The 27,616-nt window shown below is 42.1% G+C and overlaps 1 protein-coding gene across 1 annotated transcript in view; it reads right to left on the bottom strand.

Annotated features, from left to right (window-relative positions):
* LOC128643792 (serine/threonine-protein kinase 10-like) overlaps nucleotides 1-27,616 on the bottom strand; it is a gene marked incomplete at its 5' end in the record, with an annotated part of 161,281 nt that overhangs the window by 9,004 nt on the left and 124,661 nt on the right. Inside the window, one exon of the mRNA XM_053696605.1 lies at nucleotides 8,167-8,355. Within this exon, the coding sequence (XP_053552580.1) occupies nucleotides 8,167-8,355 (189 nt within the window). The remainder of the gene's footprint in view (nucleotides 1-8,166; nucleotides 8,356-27,616) is intronic.

Raw genomic sequence — 27,616 nt, 5'->3', positions numbered from 1 at the left:
GACCCGTAGCAAGGAACTTTGAAGTTCTGACGAGAGGCCATCAGATCCATGTCTGGAATGCCCCACAGTTGAGTGACTTGGGCAAAGATTTCCGGATGGAGTTCCCACTCCCCCGGATGCAATGTCTGACGACTCAGAAAATCCGCTTCCCAATTTTCCACTCCTGGGATGTGGATAGCGGACAGGTGGCAGGAGTGAGACTCCGCCCATAGAATGATTTTGGTCACTTCTTCCATCGCTAGAGAACTCCTTGTTCCCCCCTGATGGTTGATGTACGCAACAGTTGTCATGTTGTCTGATTGAAACCGTATGAACTTGGCCCTCGCTAGCTGAGGCCAAGCCTTGAGAGTATTGAATATCGCTCTCAGTTCCAGAATATTTATCGGTAGAAGAGATTCTTCCCGAGACCAAAGACCCTGAGCTTTCAGGGCTCCCCAGACCGCGCCCCAGCCCATCAGACTGGCGTCGGTCGTGACAATGACCCACTCTGGTCTGCGGAATGTCATCCCTTGTGACAGGTTGTCCAGGGACAGCCACCAACGGAGTGAGTCTCTGGTCCTCTGATTTACTTGTATCTTCGGAGACAAGTCTGTATAATCCCCATTCCACTGACTGAGCATGCACAGTTGTAATGGTCTTAGATGAATGCGCGCAAAAGGAACTATGTCCATTGCCGCTACCATCAACCCGATCACTTCCATGCACTGAGCTATGGAAGGAAGAGGAACGGAATGAAGTATCCGACAAGAGTCTAGAAGCTTTGTTTTTCTGGCCTCTGTCAGAAATATCCTCATTTCTAAGGAGTCTATTATTGTTCCCAAGAAGGGAACCCTTGTTGACGGAGATAGAGAACTCTTTTCCACGTTCACTTTCCATCCGTGAGATCTGAGAAAGGCCAGGACGATGTCCGTGTGAGCCTTTGCTTGAGGAAGGGACGACGCTTGAATCAGAATGTCGTCCAAGTAAGGTACTACAGCAATGCCCCTTGGTCTTAGCACAGCTAGAAGGGACCCTAGTACCTTTGTGAAAATCCTTGGAGCAGTGGCTAATCCGAAAGGAAGCGCCACGAACTGGTAATGCTTGTCCAGGAATGCGAACCTTAGGAACCGATGATGTTCCTTGTGGATAGGAATATGTAGATACGCATCCTTTAAATCCACCGTGGTCATGAATTGACCTTCCTGGATGGAAGGAAGAATAGTTCGAATGGTTTCCATCTTGAACGATGGAACCTTGAGAAACTTGTTTAAGATCTTGAGATCTAAGATTGGTCTGAACGTTCCCTCTTTTTTGGGAACTATGAACAGATTGGAGTAGAACCCCATCCCTTGTTCTCTTAATGGAACAGGATGAATCACTCCCATTTTTAACAGGTCTTCTACACAATGTAAGAATGCCTGTCTTTTTATGTGGTCTAAAGACAACTGAGACCTGTGGAACCTCCCCCTTGGGGGAAGTCCCTTGAATTCCAGAAGATAACCTTGGGAGACTATTTCTAGCGCCCAAGGATCCAGAACATCTCTTGCCCAAGCCTGAGCGAAGAGAGAGAGTCTGCCCCCCACCAGATCCGGTCCCGGATCGGGGGCCAACGTTTCATGCAGTCTTGGTAGCAGTGGCAGGTTTCTTGGCCTGCTTTCCCTTGTTCCAGCCTTGCATTGGTCTCCAAGCTGGCTTGGCTTGAGAAGTATTACCCTCTTGCTTAGAGGACGTAGCACCTCGGGCTGGTCCGTTTCTACGAAAGGGACGAAAATTAGGTTTATTTTTTGCCTTGAAAGGCCGATCCTGAGGAAGGGCGTGGCCCTTACCCCCAGTGATATCAGAGATAATCTCTTTCAAGTCAGGGCCAAACAGCGTTTTCCCCTTGAAAGGAATGTTAAGTAGCTTGTTCTTGGAAGACGCATCAGCCGACCAAGATTTCAACCAAAGCGCTCTGCGCGCCACAATAGCAAACCCAGAATTCTTAGCCGCTAACCTAGCCAATTGCAAAGTGGCGTCTAGGGTGAAAGAATTAGCCAATTTGAGAGCATTGATTCTGTCCATAATCTCCTCATAAGGAGGAGAATCACTATCGACCGCCTTTATCAGCTCATCGAACCAGAAACATGCGGCTGTAGCGACAGGGACAATGCATGCAATTGGTTGTAGAAGGTAACCCTGCTGAACAAACATCTTTTTAAGCAAACCTTCTAACTTTTTATCCATAGGATCTTTGAAAGCACAACTATCCTCTATGGGTATAGTGGTGCGTTTGTTTAAAGTGGAAACCGCCCCCTCGACCTTGGGGACTGTCTGCCATAAGTCCTTTCTAGGGTCGACCAAAGGAAACAATTTTTTAAATATGGGGGGAGGGACGAAAGGAATACCGGGCCTTTCCCATTCTTTATTAACAATGTCCGCCACCCGCTTGGGTATAGGAAAAGCTTCTGGGAGCCCCGGCACCTCTAGGAACTTGTCCATTTTACATAGTTTCTCTGGGATGACCAACTTGTCACAATCATCCAGAGTGGATAATACCTCCTTAAGCAGAATGCGGAGATGTTCCAACTTAAATTTAAATGCAATCACATCAGGTTCAGCCTGTTGAGAAATGTTCCCTGAATCAGTAATTTCTCCCTCAGACAAAACTTCCCTGGCCCCATCAGACTGGGTTAGGGGCCCTTCAGAGATATTAGTATCAGCGTTGCCATGCTCTTCAGTATCTAAAACAGAGCAGCCGCGCTTACGCTGACAAGTGTTCATTTGGGCTAAAATGTTTTTGACAGAATTATCCATTACAGCCGTTAATTGTTGCATAGTAAGGAGTATTGGCGCGCTAGATGTACTAGGGGCCTCCTGAGTGGGCAAGACTCGTGTAGACGAAGGAGGGAATGATGCAGTACCATGCTTACTCCCCTCACTTGAGGAATCATCTTGGGCATCATTGTCATTATCACATAAATCACATTTATTTAAATGAATAGGAATTCTGGCTTCCCCACATTCAGAACACAGTCTATCTGGTAGTTCAGACATGTTAAACAGGCATAAACTTGATGACAAAGTACAAAAACGTTTTAAAATAAAACCGTTACTGTCACTTTAAATTTTAAACTGAACACACTTTATTACTGCAATTGCGAAAAAACATGAAGGAATTGTGCAAAATTCACCAAATTTTCACCACAGTGTCTTAAAGCCTTAAAAGTATTGCACACCAAATTTGGAAGCTTTAACCCTTAAAATAACGGAACCGGAGCCGTTTTAAACTTTAACCCCTTTACAGTCCCTGGTATCTGCTTTGCTGAGACCCAACCAAGCCCAAAGGGGAATACGATACCAAATGACGCCTTCAGAAAGTCTTTTCTAAGTGTCAGAGCTCCTCTCACATGCGACTGCATGCCATGCCTCTCAAAAACAAGTGCGCCACACCGGCGCGAAAATGAGGCTCTGCTTATGCTTTGGGAAAGCCCCTAAGGTATAAGGTGTCTAATACAGTGCCTGCCGATATTATTATATCAAAATACCCAGATAAAATGATTCCTCAAGGCTAAATATGTGTTAATAATGAATCGATTTAGCCCAAAAAAAGTCTATAGTCTTAATAAGCCCTTGTGAAGCCCTTATTTACGATCGTAATAAACATGGCTTACCGGATCCCATAGGGAAAATGACAGCTTCCAGCATTACATCGTCTTGTTAGAATGTGTCATACCTCAAGCAGCAAGAGACTGCATACTGTTCCCCCAACTGAAGTTAATTGCTCTCAACAGTCCTGTGTGGAACAGCCATGGATTTTAGTTACGGTTGCTAAAATCATTTTCCTCATACAAACAGAAATCTTCATCTCTTTTCTGTTTCTGAGTAAATAGTACATACCAGCACTATTTCAAAATAACAAACTCTTGATTGAATAATAAAAACTACAGTTAAACACTAAAAAACTCTAAGCCATCTCCGTGGAGATGTTGCCTGTACAACGGCAAAGAGAATGACTGGGGTAGGCGGAGCCTAGGAGGGATCATGTGACCAGCTTTGCTGGGCTCTTTGCCATTTCCTGTTGGGGAGGAGAATATCCCACAAGTAAGGATGACGCCGTGGACCGGACACACCTATGTTGGAGAAAAATCATAACCACCACAAAAAGGGTGGGTCTCATGGACTCTTGCTAATATGAAAGAAATGAATTTATCAGGTAAGTTCTCACATAAATTATGTTTTCTTTCATGTAATTAGCAAGAGTCCATGAGCTAGTGACGTATGGGATAGCAGATACCCAAGATGTGGAACTTCCACGCAAGAGTCACTAGAGAAGGAGGGATAAAATAAAGCCAGCCAATTCCGCTGAAAAAATAATCCACAACCCAAATCAAAAGTTTTAATCTTATAATGAAAAAAACAGAAATTATAAGCAAACGAATCAAACAGAAACAGCTGCCTGAAGTACGTTTCTACCAAAAACTGCTTCAGAAGAAGAAAACACATCAAAATAGCATTATTTAGAAAAAGTATGCAAAGAAGACCAAAATGTGATCAACAAAAGCTTCATTCTTAAAAAGCCCAGGAAGTAGAAACTTACCTAGTAGAATGAGCCGTAATCCTCTGAGGCGGGAATCCACCCGACTCCAAATAAGCATGATGAATCAAAAGTTTAACCAAGATGCCAAATAAATGGCAGAAGCCTATTGATCTTCCTAAAACCAGAAAAGAAAACAAATAGACTAGAAGTCTGTCTGAAATCTTAGGAAAACAATAATTCCTCCCTAATGTAGTTAGAATTTACAACTTTAGGTAAGAATTGAAATGAGGACAGCAAAAAGCACCTTACCCTGATGAAAAAATCAGAAAAAGGAGATTCACAAGAAAAAACAGATAATTCAAAAACTGTTCTAGCTGAAGAGATGTCCAAAAAGAACAATACTTTCCATGAAAGTAATTAATGTCCAGAGCAAGCATATGCTCAAATAGAAGAGCCTGAAAAGCCTTCAGAACCAAATTAAAACTCCAAGGAGGAGAAATTGGCTTAATGACGGGTTTGATATGAATCAAAGCCTGAACAAAATGATGAATATCAGGAAGCAACACTGCCTTATTCTGATGAAAAATCAGAAAAGGAAATTCACAAGAAAAAGCAGATAACTCAGAAACTCTTCTAGCAGAAGATATAGCCAAAAGGAACAATACTTTCCAAGAAAGTAATTTAATGTTCAGAGAATGCATAGGTTCAAACGGAGGAGCCTGTAAAGCCCTCAGCACCAAATTGAGACTCCAAAGAGGAGAGATTAACTTAATGACAGGCTTGATACGAACCAAAGTCTGTACAAAACAATGAATATCAGGATGATTAGCAATCTTTCTGTGAAAAAGAACAGAAAGAGTAGAAATTTGTCCTATCAAGGAACTGAAAACAAAACCTTATCCAAACCAACCTGAAGAAATTATAAAATTCTAGGAATTCTAAAAGAATGCCAAGAAAATTGAGAAAAACACTAAGAAATGTAGGTCTTCCAAACTCGATAATAAATCTTTCTAGAGACAGATTTACGAGCCTGAAACATAGTATTAATCAATGAGTCAGAGAAACCTCTATGACTAAAAAATCAAGCGTTCAATCTCCATCCCTTCAAATTTAAAGATTTGAGATCCTGATGGAAAAATGGGCCTTGAGAAAGAAGGTCTGTTCTTAACGGAAGAGTCCAAGGTTGGCAACTGGCCATCCAAATGAGATCCGCATACCAAAACCTGAGAGGCCATGCTGGAGCCACCAGCAGTACAAACAAACACTCCATTAGAATTTTGGAAATCACTTTTGGAAGAAGAACTAGAGGCGAAAGGATATAGACAAAATGATAATTCCAAGGAAATATCAATGCATACACTACTTCCGCCTGAGGATCCCCGGACCTGAATAGGCCCCTGGGAAGTTCTTTATTCAGATGAGATGCCAACAGATCTACTTCTAAAAACCCTTACATCTGAAAAATTGAAAAACATATCTGGGTAAGAGAGACCATTCTCCCGGAAGTAAAGCTTGATTAACAGAGATAATCCGCTTCACAAATGTCTATACCTGGGAAAAAAAACACAGAATTTAGATAGGAGCTGGATTTAACCGAAGCAAATATACGAGATACTTTTGTCCCAGCCTAAGGACTGATAGTCCCACCCTGATGATTGACATATACCACAGTTGTGACATTGTCTGAAAAACAATAAACGTCTCTTCTTCAAAAGAAACTAACTGAAGAACTCTGAGAACGCACGTTCTAAAATATCAAATGGTAATCTCGCCTCCTGAGATTTCCAAACCCCTTGTGCTGACAGAGATCCTCAGACAGCCTCCCAACCAAAAAGACTCACATCTGTAGAGATCATGGTCCAGGTTGAAAGAAACGAAGAGACCTGTAAAACTAAATGAAGGTAAACTATATGCAACTGAATGAAATAATAGAGACTGAAGGTACCGACAGACGGAACCCAATAAAATTGTCACTTGTCTGTTTAGAGACAAAGACAGTGACCCAAACTATCTGGAAACCTAAAAAAGGTGACCCTTGTGTGAGGAATCAAGAGCTTTTGAAAAAAAGATCCTCTAACTATGTCCTGAAAGAACAAAGTTGAATCATATGAGATTCCGCAGCCTCAGAAAATAATCTCAATGAAAACAGAAAATGAAGATATGCATCTATTGTATCTAATGAAAACAAATAATGCCATCACTGACCAACAAAAGGCAGAATAGTTTTGAATAAAACCCCAAAACCCAGTTCCTAAAAATGGAACTGGAAGAAATACCCCAGAAGATTCCAGGACTGAGCAGCGCTTGAACCCCAACGGGTGATCAGCCGCGCTTCAACATTATCCCAAAATATATAGGACCGAAACACACTTATCGAAAGTGTTAGCCTTACTGGAATAGCTGGAATATCATAGAGAAAAAAGACTTCTCACAGACGGTTTTACTCTGAACTTAATTCTGTACCCAAAATTAAAGAAATTTGCAAAACAACAAATTTAAAAAAAAAAAAAATCTTAACCTGCCCCTTACCAGCCAAACTGGAATACGGCACATACATAGCAATTTTAGACTGAATTGTGGGTGTGGTGAGGGGTGTATTTATAGGCATTTTAAGGTTTGGGAAACTTTGCCCCTCCTGGTAGGAATGTATATCCCATACGTCACTAGCTCATGGACTCTTGCTAATTACATGAAAGAAAGGCCATTTTCACTCCTATAAAACTTTACACATTTGATATCACTTGAAATAATGTCTAATAGCCTAAGATAGTTATTTTATTTTCATATTATTGCCTTTTCAAATGTTTATTGTCTAATAGCTTCATTAATCATTTAAGTTTTGTAAAAAGGGTGGGAAAAAAAACAAGCAAAGGAGAGATGAGAAAGGGGCAACCACAATGGTCTACAGAAAGACATCGGTCAGTTGAAAATGGAAACTAGAAATGAATGAGAGGTAAAGTGGAAAATGTATACAACACCAAACGATGACATGAAAATAAGGAAAACGGGTAAACTTGCAAATACCGAAGTACACGAATAAAAACTTCTAACACCTTCAAAGGTAACAGGCAACTAATAGGTCCTTTAGCATTGTACTCCACAGAAAATCTTGCCAGCCAGCTGGCATTATAAAGTAGCCGGGTAGGGGCTGTACAATACTTTCTAAGATTATAACATTTTCTGCTATTCAAAGCACAAAATAAGTTCAGAATTTAACAAATGTATTTAACAATCATTTGTGGAATGGGCAATAAAACAATATTAGCTAATTTTAGCTTAATATTGGCTAAAAATTTTAACCACGTGGTCAGTAAAACCAGCAGGGTGGTTTGCCCATTAAAAAAGGCCCTGGGCAGAACTCTATTTATGGAAAAAATTAGAAGCTGCCTCTCTTTCTGCCTAACTCTTTTGAGCAGAAATGCCCATCTCTCTCAGAACAAATATAAAATGTATCTTCACAAACATAATTACACTTGTGTTACCACTGCCACTCAATCACAGCTCCTTATCTCTATTTAAATAAAGTTTTAAGAAAAGAAAAAAAAAAAAAAAAAAAAAGTAACATGAAGCACTTCTGCAGACTGAGGGACCTCCCATGCAGCTCTTCATGCATAATATGCTGCCTAGTACAAACCATGGATGTCAGAATAAAATTCATCATTGCTATGTACCTGTTTTATCTTTTCCCTCTGCTCTGCAGCACTTCCACTGGAACCGAGGTGGAGGCTCTTCTTATACATGGCCATCCGAGTCTTTGCTTCACCTCTCTGGACTTTTGGCAGACGTGTCTTTTCCTGCTGTTGCCGTAGTCGTAGCTGCTCTATCATGCGCTGGTTATAACGTTGCATCTGTTCTTGCTCCTAGATACGGCAGATATACAATTGTTCACAGACCTCAAACATTATATTATATATACATACACTCACTGAAAATATGTTTACTCATAGACTTCTGAATTCACGAATACACTGTCACCAAAATAAATATTTTTTCTTTGATATATCTAAAAGATGGCATTTTAAAATATATATATTTTTTTTAAAGTAGAGCTATGGGAGTTGTCCTCAAAGACTAGTAAGAAACCTGTCCCTAGAAATGCACAGACGCTTAAAATAGTTCTCTATAGAAATTTTTAATTTAATCATTCACAACTCTGTATAAAGTTTGCATGGAAATATTTTTTTTCTGTAGTGATGCAAAAAATTAATTTTAATATGTAATTTACAGTTTATTGATTAAAATACAAAGTTTTTCTTGAGGAAACGAGCAGTCAGGCGCATGCTCCCACTCTGTGTAATGGCTTGGTTATACAACATAAAACTAATTTTCCAAGAAATATGGAAGCTTATAGTCAGAATTACAAAAGCTATGCATGTTTATTTTTAATAAAACAAAATTTATGCTTACCTGACAAATTTCTTTCTTTCTTGACACGGTTCACAGATCATCTATTACTGTTGGAAATATCACTACTGGACAGCAGGAGGAGTCAAGTAGCACCACAGCAAAGCTGTTAAGTATCACTTCCCTTACCCACAACCCCCAGTCATTCGACTTAAGGAAAAGAAGAGAAAGGAAATAACACAAGGTGCAGAGGTGCCTGAGGTTTATATAAAAAAAAACTGTCTGAAAACATGGAGGGCTGTGGACTCACTGTGTCAAGAAATAAATAAATTTATCAGGTAAGCATAAATTTTGTTTTCTTTCTTAAGACACAGTAAGTCCACAAATCATCAATTACTGTTGGGAATCAATACCCAAGCTACAGGACAAAGATGATAAGGAAGGGCAAGACAGGTAACCTAAACAGAAGGCACCACTGCCTGCAGAACCTTTCTCCCAAAAGAAGCCTCAGTCGAGGCAAAAGTATCAAATTTATAGAATTTAGAAAAAGTGTGCAAAGAAGACCAAGTCGCAGCCTTACAAATCTGATCTACAGAGGCCTCATTCTTAAAGGCCCAAGAAGAAGACACTGCCCTAGTGGAGTAAGTTGTAATTCTCTAAGGAGGCTGCTGTCCGCTCCTGGAATGCAGAAAAACAACAATTGTGAGCTTTCCTCACTGAACAATCCAAGTCACCTCCTACATGGCTAAGGAACTCTGAGTTCCTCCCTGTTGGTTGATGTAAACAACTGAGGTGATTTTGTCTGACTGGAACCAAGCTAAGAACAACAGAGGCAAAGTTATCAGAGCATTATAATCACTCTCAACTCCAAGATATTAAAAAGGAGAGCAGACACTTCCGATTCCATAATCCCTGCGCCTTAAACAAGACCCAGACTGCTTTTCAGCCCAGCAAGTTGGCGTCCGTGGTCACAGCACCCAGGAATATCTCTAGAAGCACGTGCCCTGAGACGGATACTCCTGAGAAACCACTATGGGAGAAAGTCTCTTGACGACTAATCTAGATCTATCCTCTGAGACAGATCTGAATGTTCTCCATTCTATGAAAAATAGCAAAGGGAATGATGCCCACGATAAAGGTCAAACCAATACCCTCTTACCTTGAGTCACTGAAAAGTGAAGGACAATCAACTGCAGCTAGATCCAAACCTACTGGTTGTAAGATGGCTAAGCTATGTACCAGACCACTAGAGCTTGCTGTTGGTCGGACAGACACTGCAGAGAGAGGAAAATCCTTAAATTATCTAACCGCCATTAGTAATCTTCTCCTAGATAGAGAATCTATTCAGAAGCAAACCTACTGCACCTGGTGTTCCCATGTGGACTCCCATCCAGGTACTAACTTCAGAGATCAGACAGAATCGGGAGCAATTACCCTTGAATATGAAACAAGGGAACTCTTCTACAGATTCATTTCCCATCCCTGGGAAAGAAGTTTGGACAAGATCTCTTAAAGGAGAATTTCCTGGAAGGAAGGATGACACCTGAACTATATTGCCTAGAAAAAACACCCCTGCAATAATCCAAGACCTAAAAGTCTGTCTAGAATGAAGGAACTCAGAGACTTTAGAAGGTCCCGAATCAAGGGAACAATAAATCCTTCAGGTCTTATGTTCATTATGAACAGGCCCTCTAGAATTAAAGGAGAAGGATACTACACCTGAGTTATTAGAGGTACTGTAAGTACCTAAATCCCGCTCCCAAACTGGGACTGAACTATCACTCCCAGAGAGGAAAGTCCTGAACCCAGTTCAAGGGATGCCTCTCATCACACCTGGATTGCAGATACTCTAGAAAGAGACAACTGCCCCCCAGAGAAATCTTAAAACTGTACTCCAAAAAAGGCAAGACTGTTCCTGCAGAAAGAGGAACACTTTCATATAGTCCTGCTCTCTTGACGTTCACGCACAACGTCAGAGACCAAGACCAAACAAGATTTCATCTTTGAAAGGAAATGCCAGAAGCGTGGATTTGGAAGAAAAATAAAATATTGAATCTGCAACTGCAGAACTAAAAAGCCTTAAGCTGTACCACTAAGCCACAGGTAGGCTTCTCAGCTGACTAAATTTCAGCCACAACGCCCGGCGGGCTAGTACAGCATGTCTAAAAAAGACAAGACATTGCTCTAAATGAACAATAAAACCTCCAGCTTCTTATCCATAGATCTGTGAAGGAGCAGCTATCCTCCATAGGAATCGAGGTTCTCTGAGCCATAGTAGAAAAGCTCCCTTATACTTAGGGCACTGTGCATTTCAATGGAGTCAGTGACAGGAAAATCCTTTAAAGGATGTGAGACAGGAATAATAGTATCCTTAGCTTCTCCTATTTCTGTGAAATATCCAAGGCATGTCTAGAAACACTTCCCTATAGGAAGGAATATCATGAAAAGAGAAAGTTCACAAACTTTCCAAGGGTTGACAGCAACAGATGAATCGATGTCGTCCAAGTAGCTCAAAACTCCTTTAAGTGTACATGAGGTGTGCAAGCATACATCTGAAGAAAACCACTTCAGCATCAGATGAAGGAATTATACTGTCTGAATCTGAGAGTTTATCCACAGAAGCTACAGGTGAATTCTCTTCAACAACTAAGGAGAAAAAAACAACCTGTGAACCCGAATGAGGAGCAGAAACCTTACTATCTGAATCTTTTAAATGTCCTCTTGTGAATTCCCTGAAGAATAGGAAAGGCAGATAAAACCGCAGATACCGCAGAGGTAACTGAGCTGCAAAATCTCCATGCAAATTCACTCCTCCTGGAGAGTTAGAGGAACCGAAGGGCACTGCATGTGACACCATATAGACTTGGGACATTAAGGAGAAACTGTGGCATAGTCTGAACAGCATAATCCTGGGAGAGAGTTATAACGCTCAGAGGGTAGCAACCTATCTGTACCAGTTTTTCAGTACAGAAGATTTAAAAACCCTTAACTGTAAGAGTGTGACATGTACTGTCTCTTTAAGAGAATTAAATTCTTGTTTTACAGATATTTATTCATAAATCCTTAACTTAAGGTTCACCTTATGTACTCTGTCATAATATGAATTTGCTCAGCCTAAAAAAAGTGGTTTAACACTTCAGCAGACACACTACAATATATCTTTCAGGACGGGCTTTAGGCTGTACTGTAGCCGTATGGTCCTTAGGCTGTACTGAGTACAAAGAGGCTACCGGGATTTAAAAGTACTCTATTAAACTGATACCGGCAGCAAAGAACTCCGCTCCGTTCTCAGTTAGAGAACAAGGTGGAGTCACAGAAAACTGCACCCGGCAAGAGTCCAAAATGGCGGTGTTCCGTTCCTAGAGGAAGGAGGAGGCGGGACCATGAATACGGCATGGAGATGAAGAGCAGATGTCTTTACATAGCGCCTCATCCTGCGGCTAGTAGTAAGAACTCATGTCAGACCTAATTACCACCACTGCAGACCCTTTCTCAAAAATCGGTAAAAAGCATAAAGATGCTGCTCTATACAAGAAGCGGAGGCACACCAACTAACTCCATAGGAATTAGTTCTACCTAGAGAAAAAGGCATGCTCTCCTAATAAACACCACAATAACTCTGAGAAGAGAATTAGCATAGGAGTATACACCAAAATTGCCTTAAAAAGAAATAAAAAGTCAGTTTTCTAAACCCCCAATAGAGAGTTAACTCCTTCATTTGAAGAAAATTAACCTCTAAGTCTAAGTCACATGCCAAAAATGTGCCTGCTTATTGCCAGAATTATCATTTTAAAGGATTATGTGTCCCATATTTAAGTGCAGATTACCTATATTCGGATCTCACCCCCATCAGTGCCAACCTCCTAGCCCCAGAAGACAAAAAGGCACTTACCTGCACATATAGCCGTCCGGCAGGAGGACTGCTCACCCGGTATGGAAGGAAGCCACTCCTTACAGAGAACTGTAAACAAAAATAAAGATTAGAATAAAACTATTCTGGCTTTCTATACAAGGGCAGCAACATGTTAGAAAGACGCAGTGAGGCCCACCTCACAAGTTCCTAACTGCTTTAAAGCCACCACTGCCCTACTGAAGAGACTAACGTGGAGTACGGCTAGACCCAAACTTGAGAGAAAGTTCAGAGTAACCTCCTCTGGCTTCAAAATAATAAAATCTTGCTAGAAGGGAAATATATCCAATTTCTTCCTACACCAAAAACATCACCTCCTCCATGTACAGAGGCAAAGAGAATGACTGGGGATTATGGGTAAGGGAAGTGATACTTAACAGCTTCGCTGTGGTGCTCTTTGCCTCCTCCTGCTGGCCAGGAGTGATATTCCCAACAGTAATTGATTACACATGGACTCACTGTGTCTTAAGAAAGAAAGATAGTTTTGCATTATAGTGGACATGGTACATTAACCTAAAAAAATGCAACTAATTCCATGCCTCTTTCCCAAATGTATAGTAAACCTGAAAGAAAACTGAGAAACCAGGCAATTGTTTGTATATGGTTACATGAAGAGTGTGGGTCCCATGATTTGTTAAACTCTGCTTTAAAAGTACATTAAAAGGGAAACACAATATTACAGTAAACTAGAAAAACATACATTTATTCTTACATTATAAATTCCTTTCTTTCTTGGTGGTGAAAGTCCATGATTTATTACTGTTGGGAATTCATCACCTTGACACCAAGAGGAGGCAAATACACCCTACACAAACAGCTTCAATATCTCTCCTACTGCCCTGACCCTCCCATTATTACTTATAGCCAAATATAGGAGGAAGAAGAAAAAAAGAAATAAAGATGATAGGGTAAAGGAGGTGCAAACTAGAACTGCCGCCACTAAGAAAATTGGGAGGGTTTGTGGACTCTTACCACCAATATTTTTTTTTTTATCAGTTGAGAATAAATTATGTTTTCTTTCTTATGGTGGTGAGAGTCCCAGATTCATTACTGTTGGGAACTAAATGCCAAAGCTGTGGAGTCCACAAAAAGGCTAGGAACCTACCTTCCAAAAGTTAAATCAACAGAAGTGGCCTTTTGACTCTTAAGTTTAACTGAAAACAAAACCAGGCTTGAAGACTGATGAAAGTCCTTAGTCGTCTGTAAATAAAATTTAAAGGCCCTTACGACATCTAAATTGTGCAACAATCTGTCCATAGAAGATTTTGAATTAGGACCAAATTCCCTGGTAATAAAAGAAACCACCTTAGTAAAAAAAAAAACAGATTTGTCCTGATGAAACATCAGGTACGGAGGATCGCAAAAGAGAGAGCTGACAGCACAGATACTCTCCTAGCCAAAGAAATAGCTCTCAAAAATAAAACCTTCCAAGATAGAAGATGAATATCCAATGTATGCATAGGTTCAAAAGGAGGAGATTGCAATAATCTTAGAACCGAATTCAAGCTCGATGGAGGAGAGATAGGTTTAATAAAAAGTCTAATCCTCACCAAAGCCTGAATAAATGCCTGGATAGCTGGAAGATTTCTGTGCAATAAAACAGAAAGTGCTGAAATGTGACCCTTTAGAGTGCTGGCCGATAGATCCTTTTCAAGGCCATACTGAAGAAATTGCAAGATTTGAGGAATCCAAACCGAATGCCATTAATATCCTTGATCTGAATACCAAGAAAAATACACCCTCCACAGCTTGTGGTAAATTTTTCTGGAAACAGTTTTACGAGTCTGAATAAAGGTCTCTATTATAGAGTTAAAAAAAAACAACAAAAAAAAAAAAACAATCTCCAAGAGGTCAAACAGAGATTGAAGAGTTTGATAAAAGAACGGACCTTGAGACAGTAGATCTAGACATTGAGGAAGACGCCATGGAGGTGAGCAGGACATCTGGATCAGATCCGCATACCACATCCTGCGGGGCCAAACAGGATTTATTAGGATTGCAGAAATTTGTTCCTGCTTGATCCGAACAGTCATCCTCTGTAGAAGCACAATTGGTGGGAAGAGATAAACTAGATGATAAGACCAAGGGACGGCTAGAGCATCTATTAATTCCGACCTGAAGATCTCTTGGCCTTGACCAATATCTGGGAAGTTTGTAGTTCAGATGAGACACCATGAAGTCGATCTCTGGAAGACCCCAGAGCTGCACCAAAATCCTCTGATGGAGGACCATTCCCCTTATTGTAGAGTCTGTTGACTCCTATAATCCGCCTCCAAGTTGTTGACCCCAGGAATGTGAATTGCTGAGATGAAGCACTGATGAACCTCTGCCCAACTCAGAATATGAGAAACCTCTTTCATTGCCAAGGTACTGTGGGTACCACCCTGATGATTAATATAGGCTACCGCAGTGAGGTTGTCTGGCTGAAAGCGAATGAAAGGAACCAATTTGAGAACAGGCCAAGCCTGAAGCGCTCTGAAAATCGTAGAGTTCCAAGACATTTATCGAAAGCCTCGTATCCTGATGCGAAGATCCCAGACTGCCCCCCCACACTGACTAGCTGGCGTCTGTGGTGATTATTTCACATAAAAGATGTAGGAACCCCATTTTCTGAGTCTCTGGAGTGGGGGATATCCACCAAGACAGACATTGTCTGACTAATGTGTCTAAATGAATTAGATGAGACAGGTTGGTGTGATCTCCATTCCAATGCAATAGCATGTATAGTTGTAGTGGTCTCAGATGAAACCTTGTGAAAAGAATAACATCTGATGCTGCCATCATCAGACCCCACTACTTCTTTACACAGTTACGGGAACCTGAGATAGGGACTGAATATTTCTTCAAGCAGATTGTAGTTTGAGCTTGCGCTGGACTGTCAAGAACAGCCTCATGGAGACCGATTCAATGATTACCCCCAGAAAGGACGCTCTTGTAAGAGGAGTGAGTAAACTCTTAGCCACATTTACTTTCCAGTCATGACTGAGAAGAATCCAAAGTCGTTTCTCTGTATGGGATGTTGATAAAAGTAAAGAAGGAGCTTGAACCAAGATATTGTTCAAGTAAGGAGCCTTGTGAAAAGGAATGTGCAAGTAAGCACCCTTTAAGTTTACAGTTCTCAAAAACTGACCTTGGAACAATCGATCTGATAGATTTCCATTTTGAAAGAAGGAACGCTTAGGGTTTTGTTAAGGTCTTCAGATCCAGAATGGGTCTGAACGTTCCCTCCTTCTTTGGAACACAAAATAAGTTGGAATAGAAACCTCTCCCTTGTTCTGAAATAGGAACCTGAACAATTACTCCCATATCCCCCCGATCTTGTGCACACAGGAATGCTGCTCGTATTTCTAGTCTCTGAGACAGAATAAACCTCTCCTAATGAGGCCTCGACCCAAAAATCTTGTACCCCTGAGAAATGATTTCCAGTACCCAGGGGTCCTAAACAGACTGATACCAGGCCTTCTGAAAAAGGCTTGGCCTGCACCCTACCACCACAGAGTCTGGGTCGGGGACCGCACCCTCATGCAGATTTTGTATTGGTGGGAGATTTCTTGTTTTGCTTGGACTCATTCCAGGCTGGTTAGGTTTCCAGGTTGAGGAATCTGGTTTTTGAGAGGAGGAAGACTTTGGATTCCTAGATTGGTGAAAAGGAGCGAAATCAGTTGCCAGATTTACCCTTAGATCTAGATGTTTTATCCAGGGGTAAAAAAAAAGAAGCTACCTGACCACGCGTAACCATGGAAATAATAGAATTAATCCCGGGACCAAACAAGTTGGTGTCAACTGCAAGTATTAAATGCGTCCCTGAATATCTTTTAAGAGTGATTCTTCCAAAACCAGTCCTGATAAAGAATCCCACCAAAGAGATGATGCACCTGTAACACAAGCAATACCCACCACTGGTGGAAACAAACCCCCCTGCAGGAAAGCTATCCAGAGGAAACCCTCCAGCTTCCTATTCATAGGTTCCCTACAGGAAGTGCTATCTCCCAGAGGGATTGTGGTTTGACTGGCTAAAAGTAGAAATAGCTCCACCCCCTAGGAAAGGTTTCCTGAAGTTCCATGTGAGACTCTGGAAAAGTCTCTAAATCTATCTCCTAACCGGGACAGTTCTAGTCTGCTCCACTGAGTAACAAAGATACAAAAGCAAAAGAAAGCAAATACTTACACCCTTACTAAAAGGGTGTAGTGCCCAAAGTATATAATATAGTGCTAAAATGTTAAAAAGCTGCACAATATCACTTGTAAGACCTTATAAAATAAAAGCTATAGAAAATTATGAGACACAAACAGATAGTAGGAATAACAGGCTATCTAAACAGATATTATCAATCTTTGAGAAGCCCAGTACAATAGTATCAAGCAAAATACTAAAGTAATAAAGGTAGCCCCAAAAATTATTATGACCTGAGAAGGCAACAATGGCGTGTCACAAAGGGATATTAACCCTAATTTTTTCCTTTCACGATTCAGATAGAGCATGCAATTTTAAGCAACTTTCTAATTTACTCCTAGTTACCCCGTTCTTGGTAAAGGGATCTTACCCCCTCCTATGAGATCGCACAGCAGAGCTCAGTGTGACTGACTTGGAAGATAGCAGCCATTGGAGTGCAGGACTGCGCTGAGGAAGATAGTGTACTGACTACAAATAGAGCGGGAATTGCTTTAACGCCTCCGTTCCGGAGGCAAATTAGTCCCACATTGTGTACAAATCTACACTCAGCTGCACGCAACTATCTCTACTCAGGAACTGTGTAAGTGCTCCCCTGTAGTCCCAGAGACTTGCAGATGATCCATGTGGTATCTACAACCAAATTAAAGCACAGCCGACAAAAAATTTACTTAAGGGGGGCAATGCTCTAAAAAGGGCAATAAACAGTTCACCCTCTGAATAAAACAGTACAAATTAGTGCTCCTCACAAATATACATTACATAATTAATAGAGTAACATCCCCATGAATGAACACTATTATATAGCAACCTGACTGCTGTGGCTGCATAACTAAGTCTGACACAGGCTTGTGTGAGGTGAGCTATAAGTACACTGCTCAGTGTGCTTGCTGATAGTCTGAGGGTTGTGAGAGGATACAGGTACATATCCAGTAGCTGCCCATTCCTCTGATCTTACCCTAATCCCAGCCTGAAGATCCAGGAGATCGCCCATGCACAACTGTAACTTACAGTAGAGCATATACTGCGGGATTACATCTTCATGGCCCAACAGGAGGAGGCTAAAGAAACTGTCCCAGCGACTCCCGTGGCAGGCTTGTAAACACAGATCCTGAGAGGAGGTTTACATTGTACAGCCAGTACTCTACTAAGTCCCTCTCTTCTAGGAACTATCCATTGAGGGAAAATTTGAGATTAATATCTCTGTGATTCTTGAATAAAACCCTGAGCACCTCTATCTTTGTCTAATCCTAGACTAGGCAAAGAAAATACTGGGAGGGTCAGGGAAGTAGGAGACATTAAATATCTTGGTGTAGGTTGTATTTGCCTCCTCCTGGTGGCTAGGTGATGAATTCCTAATAGTAATGAATAGTGGACTCTCACCACCATAAAAAAGAAAAAAGACCATACAAAAAACATAAATTATGCTTGCCTGATAATTTAATTTCCATCGAGGGGAGGAGAGTCCACGGCTTCATTCATTACTATTGGGAATTAAGAACCTTTCCACCAGAAGGAGGCAAAGACACCCCAGCCAAAGGCTTAAATACCTCCCCCCAATTTTCGAGGGAACCAGGAACAGTAGGAGAAATATCAGGGTATAAAAGGTGCCAGAAGTTGATTAAATTTAGGTCAGCCACACAGAGATATGGGCAGGAGCAGTGTACTCTCCTCCCTTCGATGGAAATGAAATTATGAGGTAAGCATAATTTATGTTTTCCATCTAAAGGGGAGGAGAGTCCACGGCGTCATTCATTACTATTGGGAATATATACCCAAGCTCTAGAGGTGTCAGAGTTTTTTCCCTGTTGTGTTTGCCATGAGCTGCTGGCAGCCATTTTACTCACCTCTCTTCCTGACTATGGTGCATTGTGGGGGATGCTGCTCATTTCCTGCACTTCCTTTTATGGCCAGACTGGTGTGCATCATCCATGTGAGACAGGATGCAGTCTCAGAATTGTGATGTCATCACTTATTATTTAAAGGGCCTCTGTTCAGTATGCTTTGCCCTTGCGTTGTCTCAGACCTGTTTGTGAGAGTTCCTGTGTATTACCTGGCTGCCTGACGTCCTTCCTGGTTCCTGATCCCTGGCTTGTTCCTGACTCTGCTGTTCTCCTTGTTCCTGATTCCGACTCGTCTGACTATTCGCTTTGGCTCCTGACTCGGTTTGTCTGACTACCAGCTCTGGTTTTGACTCCTGACTTGTTATTTGACTTGTGGACTTTTTATTTTTTGCTATTAATAAAGGTGTGATTATTTTTGCACTTCTCGTCTCAGTCTGATTCCTGGCACCCTGACAAGAGGACACTGAATTAAACCGGGAGGGTAAAAGGCGGACCCTAATCTGAGGGCACCACAGCCTGCAAAACCTCTTCCCCGAAAAAAGCTTCCACAGAAGAAAAAATGTCAAATTTGTAAAACTTTGTAGAAGTGTGTAAGGAGGACCAGGTAGCCGCCTTACAAATTTGCTCCATAGAGGCCTCATTCTTGAAGGCCCAAGATGAAGCCACAGACCTAGTTGAATGAGCCGTGAACCTCTGAGGAGGCTTATGTCCCGCTGTCTCATAAGCCAAGCGAATCAAGCTCCTCAACCAAAAGGACAAGGAAGTAGGCCCTTTGCCCCTTGCGCTTCCCAGAATATACCACAAAAAGAGATGTAGACTGTCTGAAATCCTTTGTAGCCTGAAAATAGAACTTCAAGGCACGAACCACATCCAAGTTATGAAGTAACCTCTCCTTTGAAGAAAAAGGGTTAGGACACAAGGAAGGAACCACTAATTCCTGATTGATGTTACGGTTAGACACCACCTTGGGGAGAAACCCCAACCCAGTGCGAAGTACAGCCTTATCCGCATGAAACACCAGATAAGGAGGATCACATTGCAAGGCAGCTAGCTCAGATACCTTCCAGGACAGAATCTTAATGTCAATGGAATGCATAGGCTCAAAAGGAACCCTAAGGACCAAGTTTAAGCTCCAAGGCGGAGCCGACTGTCTAAAGACAGGCCTGATTCTAGACAGGGCCTGAACAAAAGATTGGATGTCAGGGAGCTCAGTGAGTCTCCTATGCAACAAAACTGATAAAGCTGAAATCTGTCCCTTTAGGGAACTAGCGGCAAGACCCTTCTCCAAACCATCCTGGAGAAAGGCCAGAATCCTGGATACCTTCACCTTATGCCAAGGATATCCATGCTTCTCACACCAGGACAAGTAAGTCCTCCACACCTTATGGTGACTGGCTTCCTTGTCTGAATTAGAGTATCAATCACACTTTCAGAAAAGCCTCTCTTGGCTAAGACTAGGCGTTCAATTTCCACGCAGTCAGCTTCAGAAAATCTAGATTTCGATGTTGAAAAGGACCCTGTGACAGCAGATCCCTGCGATAGGGTAACCTCTGCGGTGGAGAGGATGACATCCCCACCAGATCCGCAAACCACATCCTCTGCGGCCAAGAAGGAGCAATCAGAATGTCCGAGGCCCGCTCCTGTTTGATGCGTGCCACTACTCGAGGTAGAAGTGGAAAAATGTAAGTTAGGCTGAATCCCCAAGGAACCACTAGGGCATCTATCAGCTCTGCCTGGGGATCCCTGGACCTCGACCTGTATCGAGGTAGCTTGCAATTGAGTCTGGACGCAATGAGATCTATCTCCGGCGTTCCCCATTTGTGACAAATCTCCGCAAACACCTCGGGGTGAAGAGACCTTTCCCCGGGATGGAAGGATTGATTGCTGAGAAAGTCCGCTTCCCAGTTGTCCACACCTGGTATGTGAATCGCTGAGAGCGAGCAGTCGTGGGACTCTGCCCATTCCAGAATCCGAGAGACCTCCCTCATCGCGAGGGAGCTCCTCGTACCCCCCTTGATGGTTGATGTAAGCCACCGAGGAAATGTTGTCGGTCTGAAATCTGATGAAATGGACTAAACCCAGAGAAGGCCACGCCTTCAGAGCATTGTAAATTGCTCGTAGTTCTAGGATGTTGATCGGAAGGAGAGACTCCTCCCTGGACCACCTTCCTTGAGCCATCTTGGCATCCCAAACAGCTCCCCATCCCGACAGACTGGCGTCCGTGGTCACTATCACCCAGGACTGTCTCAAGACGAATGTCCCCACTGACAGTTGCTCCGGATGGGTCCACCAATAGAGGGAGTTCCGAGTCCGAGCATCCATGGATATCAGCTATGAAAGATCTGAATGATCGCCTTTCAACTGTCTCAACATGTACAATTGAAGAGGTCTGAGATGGAACCTGGCGAATGGGATGACATCTATGCTTGGCACCATGAGACCTATCATCTCCATACATTGAGCCCCCGACAGGCTTGTGGGTGACTGAAGGGCAAGACAGGTGGACGCAAGCTTCCTGCGCCGCCAATCCGTGAGAAATATCTTCATGGACATAGAGTCTATTATCATGCCCAGGGAACAGGGAACTCTTTCCTGAGTTGATCTTACAACCATGAGATCGAAGAAGCAAGAGAAGAGCCCTCGAATGATCATCTGCGAGGCTGAACGACGAACAACGGCACCTGAACTAAGTTGTCGTCCAGATAAGGCGCTACTGCAATGCCCCTGGATCTGGCCACAGCCAGCAGTGCCCCCAGAACCTTCGTGAAGACTCTCAGGGCCGTCGCTAGACCAAAAGGAAGGGCCACAAACTGGAAGTGTTGGTCCAGAAATGCAATCTTAGGAACCGGAAGTGGTTCCTGTGGATTGGCACATGAAGGTAAGCGTCCTTCAAGTCTATAGTCGTTATGCACTGTCCCTCTTGAATTAGGGGCAGAATAGATCTGATCTTTCCATTTTAAACGATGGAACATTTAGATACTTGTTTAAACACTTTAGGTCCAGAATTGGGCGGAATGTGCCCTCCTTCTTTGGAACCACAAAAAGATTGGAATAGTACCCTAGACCCCTTTCTGCTGGGGGTACTGGTACGATAACCCAGAGGCGAGATCTCTTACACATTATAGAAAGGCCTCTCTCTTCTCTGGTCTTGAAGACAGGTTTGACAAGAGGAATCTGCCTTCGGTCGGATGGGATCTGAACTCTATCCTGTAACCCTGAAAGACAACTTCTAGAACCCAAGGGTCCTGAACGTTCTGCAACCAAGCTTCTGAGAATTGAGATAATCTGCCCGCTACGTGATCCTGAGACCGGTCGGGGGCCGCCCCTTCATGCCGATTTAGTCTCGGCGGGATCCTTGCTCTGCTTAGACTTCTTCCAAGAGTGTGCCGGTTTCCAAGATCCCTTGGACTGGTCCGTTTTTGCGGCGGGTTGCTGGCGCTGGGCCTTGTCCGCACGAAAGGGACGAAAAGTAGATCCCTTAGGCTTAGCCTTCTTATCCTGCGGCAGGAAAGCTCCCTTGCCTCCCGTAACCGTGGATATGATCGAATCCAATCCTGGACCAAACGGGATCTTCCCTTGAAAAGGCAGGGACAACAGCCTCGACTTGGAGGTCATGTCCGCAGACCAAGATTTTAGCCACAGAGCCCTGCGCGCTAAAACTGAAAAACCTGATACCTTAGCATTCAGGCGAATAATTTGCATATTGGCATCGCAGATCAAAGAATTGGCAACCTTCAGCGCCTTAATCTTCTCCTGTATCTCGTCGATGGATGTCTCCCCTTCGACCATGTTGCACAGGGATTCCCACCAATATGTTGCAGCACCAGCGGCCGCTGCAGGCTGAAAAACAAACCCTGTGTGCTGAAACATCCTTCTCAACATGTTTTCCAGCTTTTTATCCATGTGCTCCTTAAACGACGAACTATCTTCTAGGGGAATAGTCGTCCGCTTCACGAGCGTAGAGATAGCATCCACCTTGGGAATGGTCCCCCACAGCTCAAGCTAAGAGTCCGGAAGGGGAAACAGATTTTTAAAAGAAGAAGGGGAAAAAGGTGACCCTAATCGCTCCCATTCATTCTTAATAATATTTGCCATCTTAACGGGGACCGGGAAAGTCTGAGGCACCACCCTGTCCTCGTACACCTTGTCAAGTTTAGGAATTGCAGGTTCCTCCGGGATCTTAGGTTCCGGAACCTCCAGAGTAGCAAGTACCTGTCGCAGCAGAAAACGCAAAATTTTCCATCCTAAACCTATAATCAGGCTCTCCGGCAGCAGGAGGCTTAGATGACACGGACTCCGACCCAGAATGTGTCTCCTCCTCTTTTTTTTTTTATTTTTTTTATTTATAACCAACAATGTATACAGACAAATGAAATCCACCATTTTATGCCACGCAGGGCCAGGTGTAGCATTGCATTCCAAGAGAGAAAAAAACAACAAAAAAAATACAAAAACACAAACATAATTCAAGAAGGTGATTTACACCTTCTCCTATCAAATCAGTATTACCTTTATAAAAAAAAATTACTTGTACACAAAGTTGGGGTTTTTAAATTTTGAATGGGGGGCAAAAACATATATAAACGGGGGAGAAAAAAAAAAAAAAAAAAAAAAAAAAAAAGGAAAAAGAAAAAAAGGGAGACAGGACAAGATGACCAGAAGAAGAATTCCCTCTCTCTCTCTCCTCCCCCCCCCCTCTATATCAATTTATTGGTTACCAAGGGTTTACCATACTCCAAGGAGAACCAATTCCGTATCCCTAAATGGAAAGATTAGATGTTCAATCTCGCTAGGAGATAAAGCCTTAATAAATTTTGACCACTTGGAGAAGAAACTCCTCACCTCTTGATCATTATGTAGATTCGTGTCTAATTGTTCCATGATACACTGTTTCTTCAAACAGTTTTTTATTTCTGTGATACTCGGCGTTGCTCTCGATTTCCACTTCTTCAAGATTAAATACCTAACCGCTAAGATTACCAGGGTAACTATTTTAATATTATCCCTAGGAAGGGCTAAGTCCGCTATGGGAAACACTATATTTGAAGGAGATAGTTCCAGGGACCTAATGCCCAAGAGGTTAGTAAGCCAGAATTGAGTTTTTGACCAGCAGGATCTAATTCTCGGACAATACCAGAACATATGAATAAGATTGGCTGCTGGAAGTGAACATTTTGGGCATTTATAGAAGGTAGTGCTTCGACATTTAGCCCCTTTCTCTGGGGAGAAGTAAGTCATATGAAGCAACTTAACGTGCGCCTCCCGCCAAGTAGCAGAAGGGGTGACACGTGCGATTGCCTGAATAGATGGGATTACTGTGGGGATCTCAGCGAAGTCTTCCTGGAGCATTACCCTCCATTTAGTCTGGATTTTTTCTATCGTTTCTGGGGCTTGGAGAGAACTCAATCTTTGGTAAATATATGATATAGATGTTTGGCCATTTTTGGCTAATAAAAGCCAATTTTCCAGGAGACCCAAGGACCAGTCCCAGCCGAAGTCGTTTATTAATTTAAGTGTGTAATGCCTCGCTTGAAGGTAGGCAAAAATTTTTTTATTAGGGAGATGAAATTCCTCCCTAATAGATTCGAAAGTCTTAATGCATTTTTTTTGGAGATCAAGTAATTGTGAGATGTTTGCTAGGCCCTGGGTCTCCCAATTCAAAAAGATAGGAGACTGTATCCCCGCTTGAAATTGTGGGTTGTTTAAAAATGGTAAGTATCGTGAGACTCTAAATTGAACTTTCAACAAGATACATATCTTTTTCCACATGTGAATTGGGTTGTAGATAGACTTTATTTTTTTTATTTCGGGGGGGATTAAGTCGTTATTGCAGTGTAGGAGAGCTATTAGGGAGTGTGGATACGCTATGCTGTTTTCGAGATCAAGATTTGTTACGTAGTTAGCTTTCGTTAACCAGTCTATCACCACTCTAACTTGTATCCCTATGTTGTATAAACGAATATCTGGCAGAGCTAGTCCCCCATACTCTGTAGGGAGGCTTAATTTTGCAAGAGAGATCCTTGGTTTCTTATTCTGCCAAATAAATGAACGGAGTGCTATGTTAAAGGATAAGATATCTTTTGATTTTAAAATAAGTGGAGTATTCTGAAGCACAAAAAGGATTTTTGGAAGGAGCATCATTTTGTAGAGTGCAATACGTCCAGACAAAGACAAGGGAAGTTTCTGCCAGGTTTTAAGAGCTTGTTTAACTCTGTTAAAAACTGGAGGAACATTTAGATCATACCAAAGATTAGGATTAGGGGAAATCCAGATACCTAAATACTTAAAAGCGTCTTGAACTATGGAGAATGGAATATTAGCACAAGACTCCTTATTCTGTTTAAGCCAGCATAACTCTGATTTAGAAATGTTCACCCTATAACCAGAGAAAGATCCAAACTGGTCTATAATATCTAAAAGTTTGGGAATATTTCTAGCCGTGTTAGACATGTAAATCAAAACGTCATCTGCGTAGAGTGCAATTTGTAGTTCTTTTCCCTTTATTTTGAACCCTTCAAGCTGATGTCGTATTTGTATGGCGAGTGGTTCAATAGCCACATCAAAGAGAAGGGGGGAGAGAGGACACCCCTGCCTAGTTCCCCTCCCCAGCCTTATATCTGCAGTCATTTCACCGTTAATTAAGACTCTCGTGGAAGCATTACTGTATAGGTTATTAAAGAGGCGAAGGAAATTACCTCCAAGTCCGAATTGCTGTAGGGAGAAAGCCAGGTGATCATAGTGTACCGAGTCAAACGCTTTTTCGGCGTCAATAGTAATGATCGCCATATCAGAAGTGTCCTCCCCCCCCAGGTCCCTCGTGTCCGACATCCCGCAGTGTTCAATTGACAAAAATACTTCTCTTATTTTAGATGATAAGTTTCGCTTTAGTAAAAAACCGGCCTGATCTTTATGAATAATGATATTAAGCAGAGGTTGAAGCCTGTGTGCTAAGATGGATGTAAAGAGTTTGTAATCCGAGTTTAAGAGTGCAATGGGTCTATATGACTCCTTTTTGTCTGGATCTTTCCCCTGTTTCAAAATGAGAGTTGTAAAAGAAGCGACAAACTCCTTGGTAGGAGTGTTGCCAGTGATGTATATGTCATTGAAAAGTGACGTCAGATACCTTGTTATCTCAGGTGCCAATATTTTGTAAAACTCATTCGGGAGTGCGTCCGGTCCCGGGGTTTTATTTAAAGACATTCTTTGGATCATTGTAGAAATTTCTACTTCAGTAAGTGGCGACTGCAACTTTTGAAGCAGATCAGGGGTGAGGGATGGGAATGCTATTTTATTCCAAAAGTTCTCTCTCTGAGTGTTATTAGACGTTTTAGAGGTATACAGGAGTTCGTAGTATGCAGCAAATACCCTACGGATTTCTTCGGTGGTATTAACGCTTTTACTCCCTTCTTTAATGGATTTTATTATAGAGGATCCTCTTTCCACCTTAGCCAGGTTAGCCAGAAGCTTCCCCGTTTTATTGCCATAGTGGTATAATTTAGCTTGTAGCCTGAGATCTTTTTGGGTACTTTTATAAAGTAGGAAAGAGTCCCTTTCTGTCAATGCTATATTATACCTAGACCAGTTTTCGGGTGTTTTATGTAATATATAGCGGTTATAAGCATTTGTGACAGCTCGCAAAACTTCGTTTTCCCTTCTTTTAAATTTTTTAGACCTGGAAATGGTATACGCTAGTATCTCTCCACGGAGGACTGCCTTTGCAGTTTCCCAAAAGAGAGCAGGTTGAGAGGTATGTTGTTGGTTGAGAAGCGCGTACTCGCGGAATCTAGAGACTAACCAGTTTTTAAATTTTAAATCAGATGCTAGGTATTTTGGGAAAAAAAAGGCACGATTCTTACTCCCCTGGGGAGTTGATTGGAAATCGAGTGTTATTGGAGCATAATCTGAGATAGTAATAGGATAAATTTTAGAAGTTACTTTCATTTTACATACTCTTTCATCTGCTAAAAAGAGATCAATTCTTGACAGAGTCTTGTGGGCTTTCGAGTGACAGGTGAAATCCCTCAGATCAGGGTTTTGTACCCTCCAAATATCACAAAGTTTCAAATTGTGAAGCAAGTTAGTAAATAGTTTAGATTCAAGGTTGTCTCTCTTGGTTTTAATTGGGACAAGGTTCTGCCTGAGCCTATCAATCGGATATTGGGGGGCCATGTTGAAGTCACCTCCAAGTATTAGGTACCCTTCTGCAAATGATAGGAGCTTGTTTTGGAGCGTTTCCCAGAAGGGGAGATTGAAAACATTGGGGGCATATACGTTACAAAAAGTGAATAACATTTTTGAGATTTTGATTTTTACCATTAGGTATCTTCCCTCCTGATCCGTGGCTACTTGAATGACCTCGTAAGAGAGTTTCTTCCCCAGCAGAATTGCTACCCCGCTTTTTCTTTTCGTGGTAGATGAGAATAGGACTTCCCTAACCCAGGAAGATTTTAGTTTTAGAACTTCCTCGGGTTTTAAGTGTGTTTCTTGTAGGAAGGCTACATCAGTATTAATCTTTCTTAGATGCAAAAGTATTGCCTTCCGTTTGATAGGGGAGGTGAGACCTCCAATGTTCCAGGAAGTTATTTTAACTTTACCCCCCGCCGCCACTTCTTAAGTAAACAAAGGGAGGAAGGAAGAAGGGAGAGGGAAGGAGAGAGAAAGAGAGAGAGAGAAAAAAAAAAAAAAAAAAAAAAAAAAGCCACCGAAAACAAAAACAGAAAACAAGGGATTTTAATCCTATGTTCCCTTTTAACACAAACATATTGGGAAGACTTGACCTTATGGCCACTCCCATATCCATAAGGTATCAATTTACCTGTTAAGAACACCATGGGTGTTCATCCCTCTAGTTT

Source organism: Bombina bombina, unplaced genomic scaffold (genome assembly GCF_027579735.1).
Source record: "Bombina bombina isolate aBomBom1 unplaced genomic scaffold, aBomBom1.pri scaffold_769, whole genome shotgun sequence".
NCBI lineage: Eukaryota > Metazoa > Chordata > Amphibia > Anura > Bombinatoridae > Bombina > Bombina bombina.
Note: the sequence above shows the minus strand (reverse complement) of the source record. Positions and strands in the feature narration are given on the sequence as shown.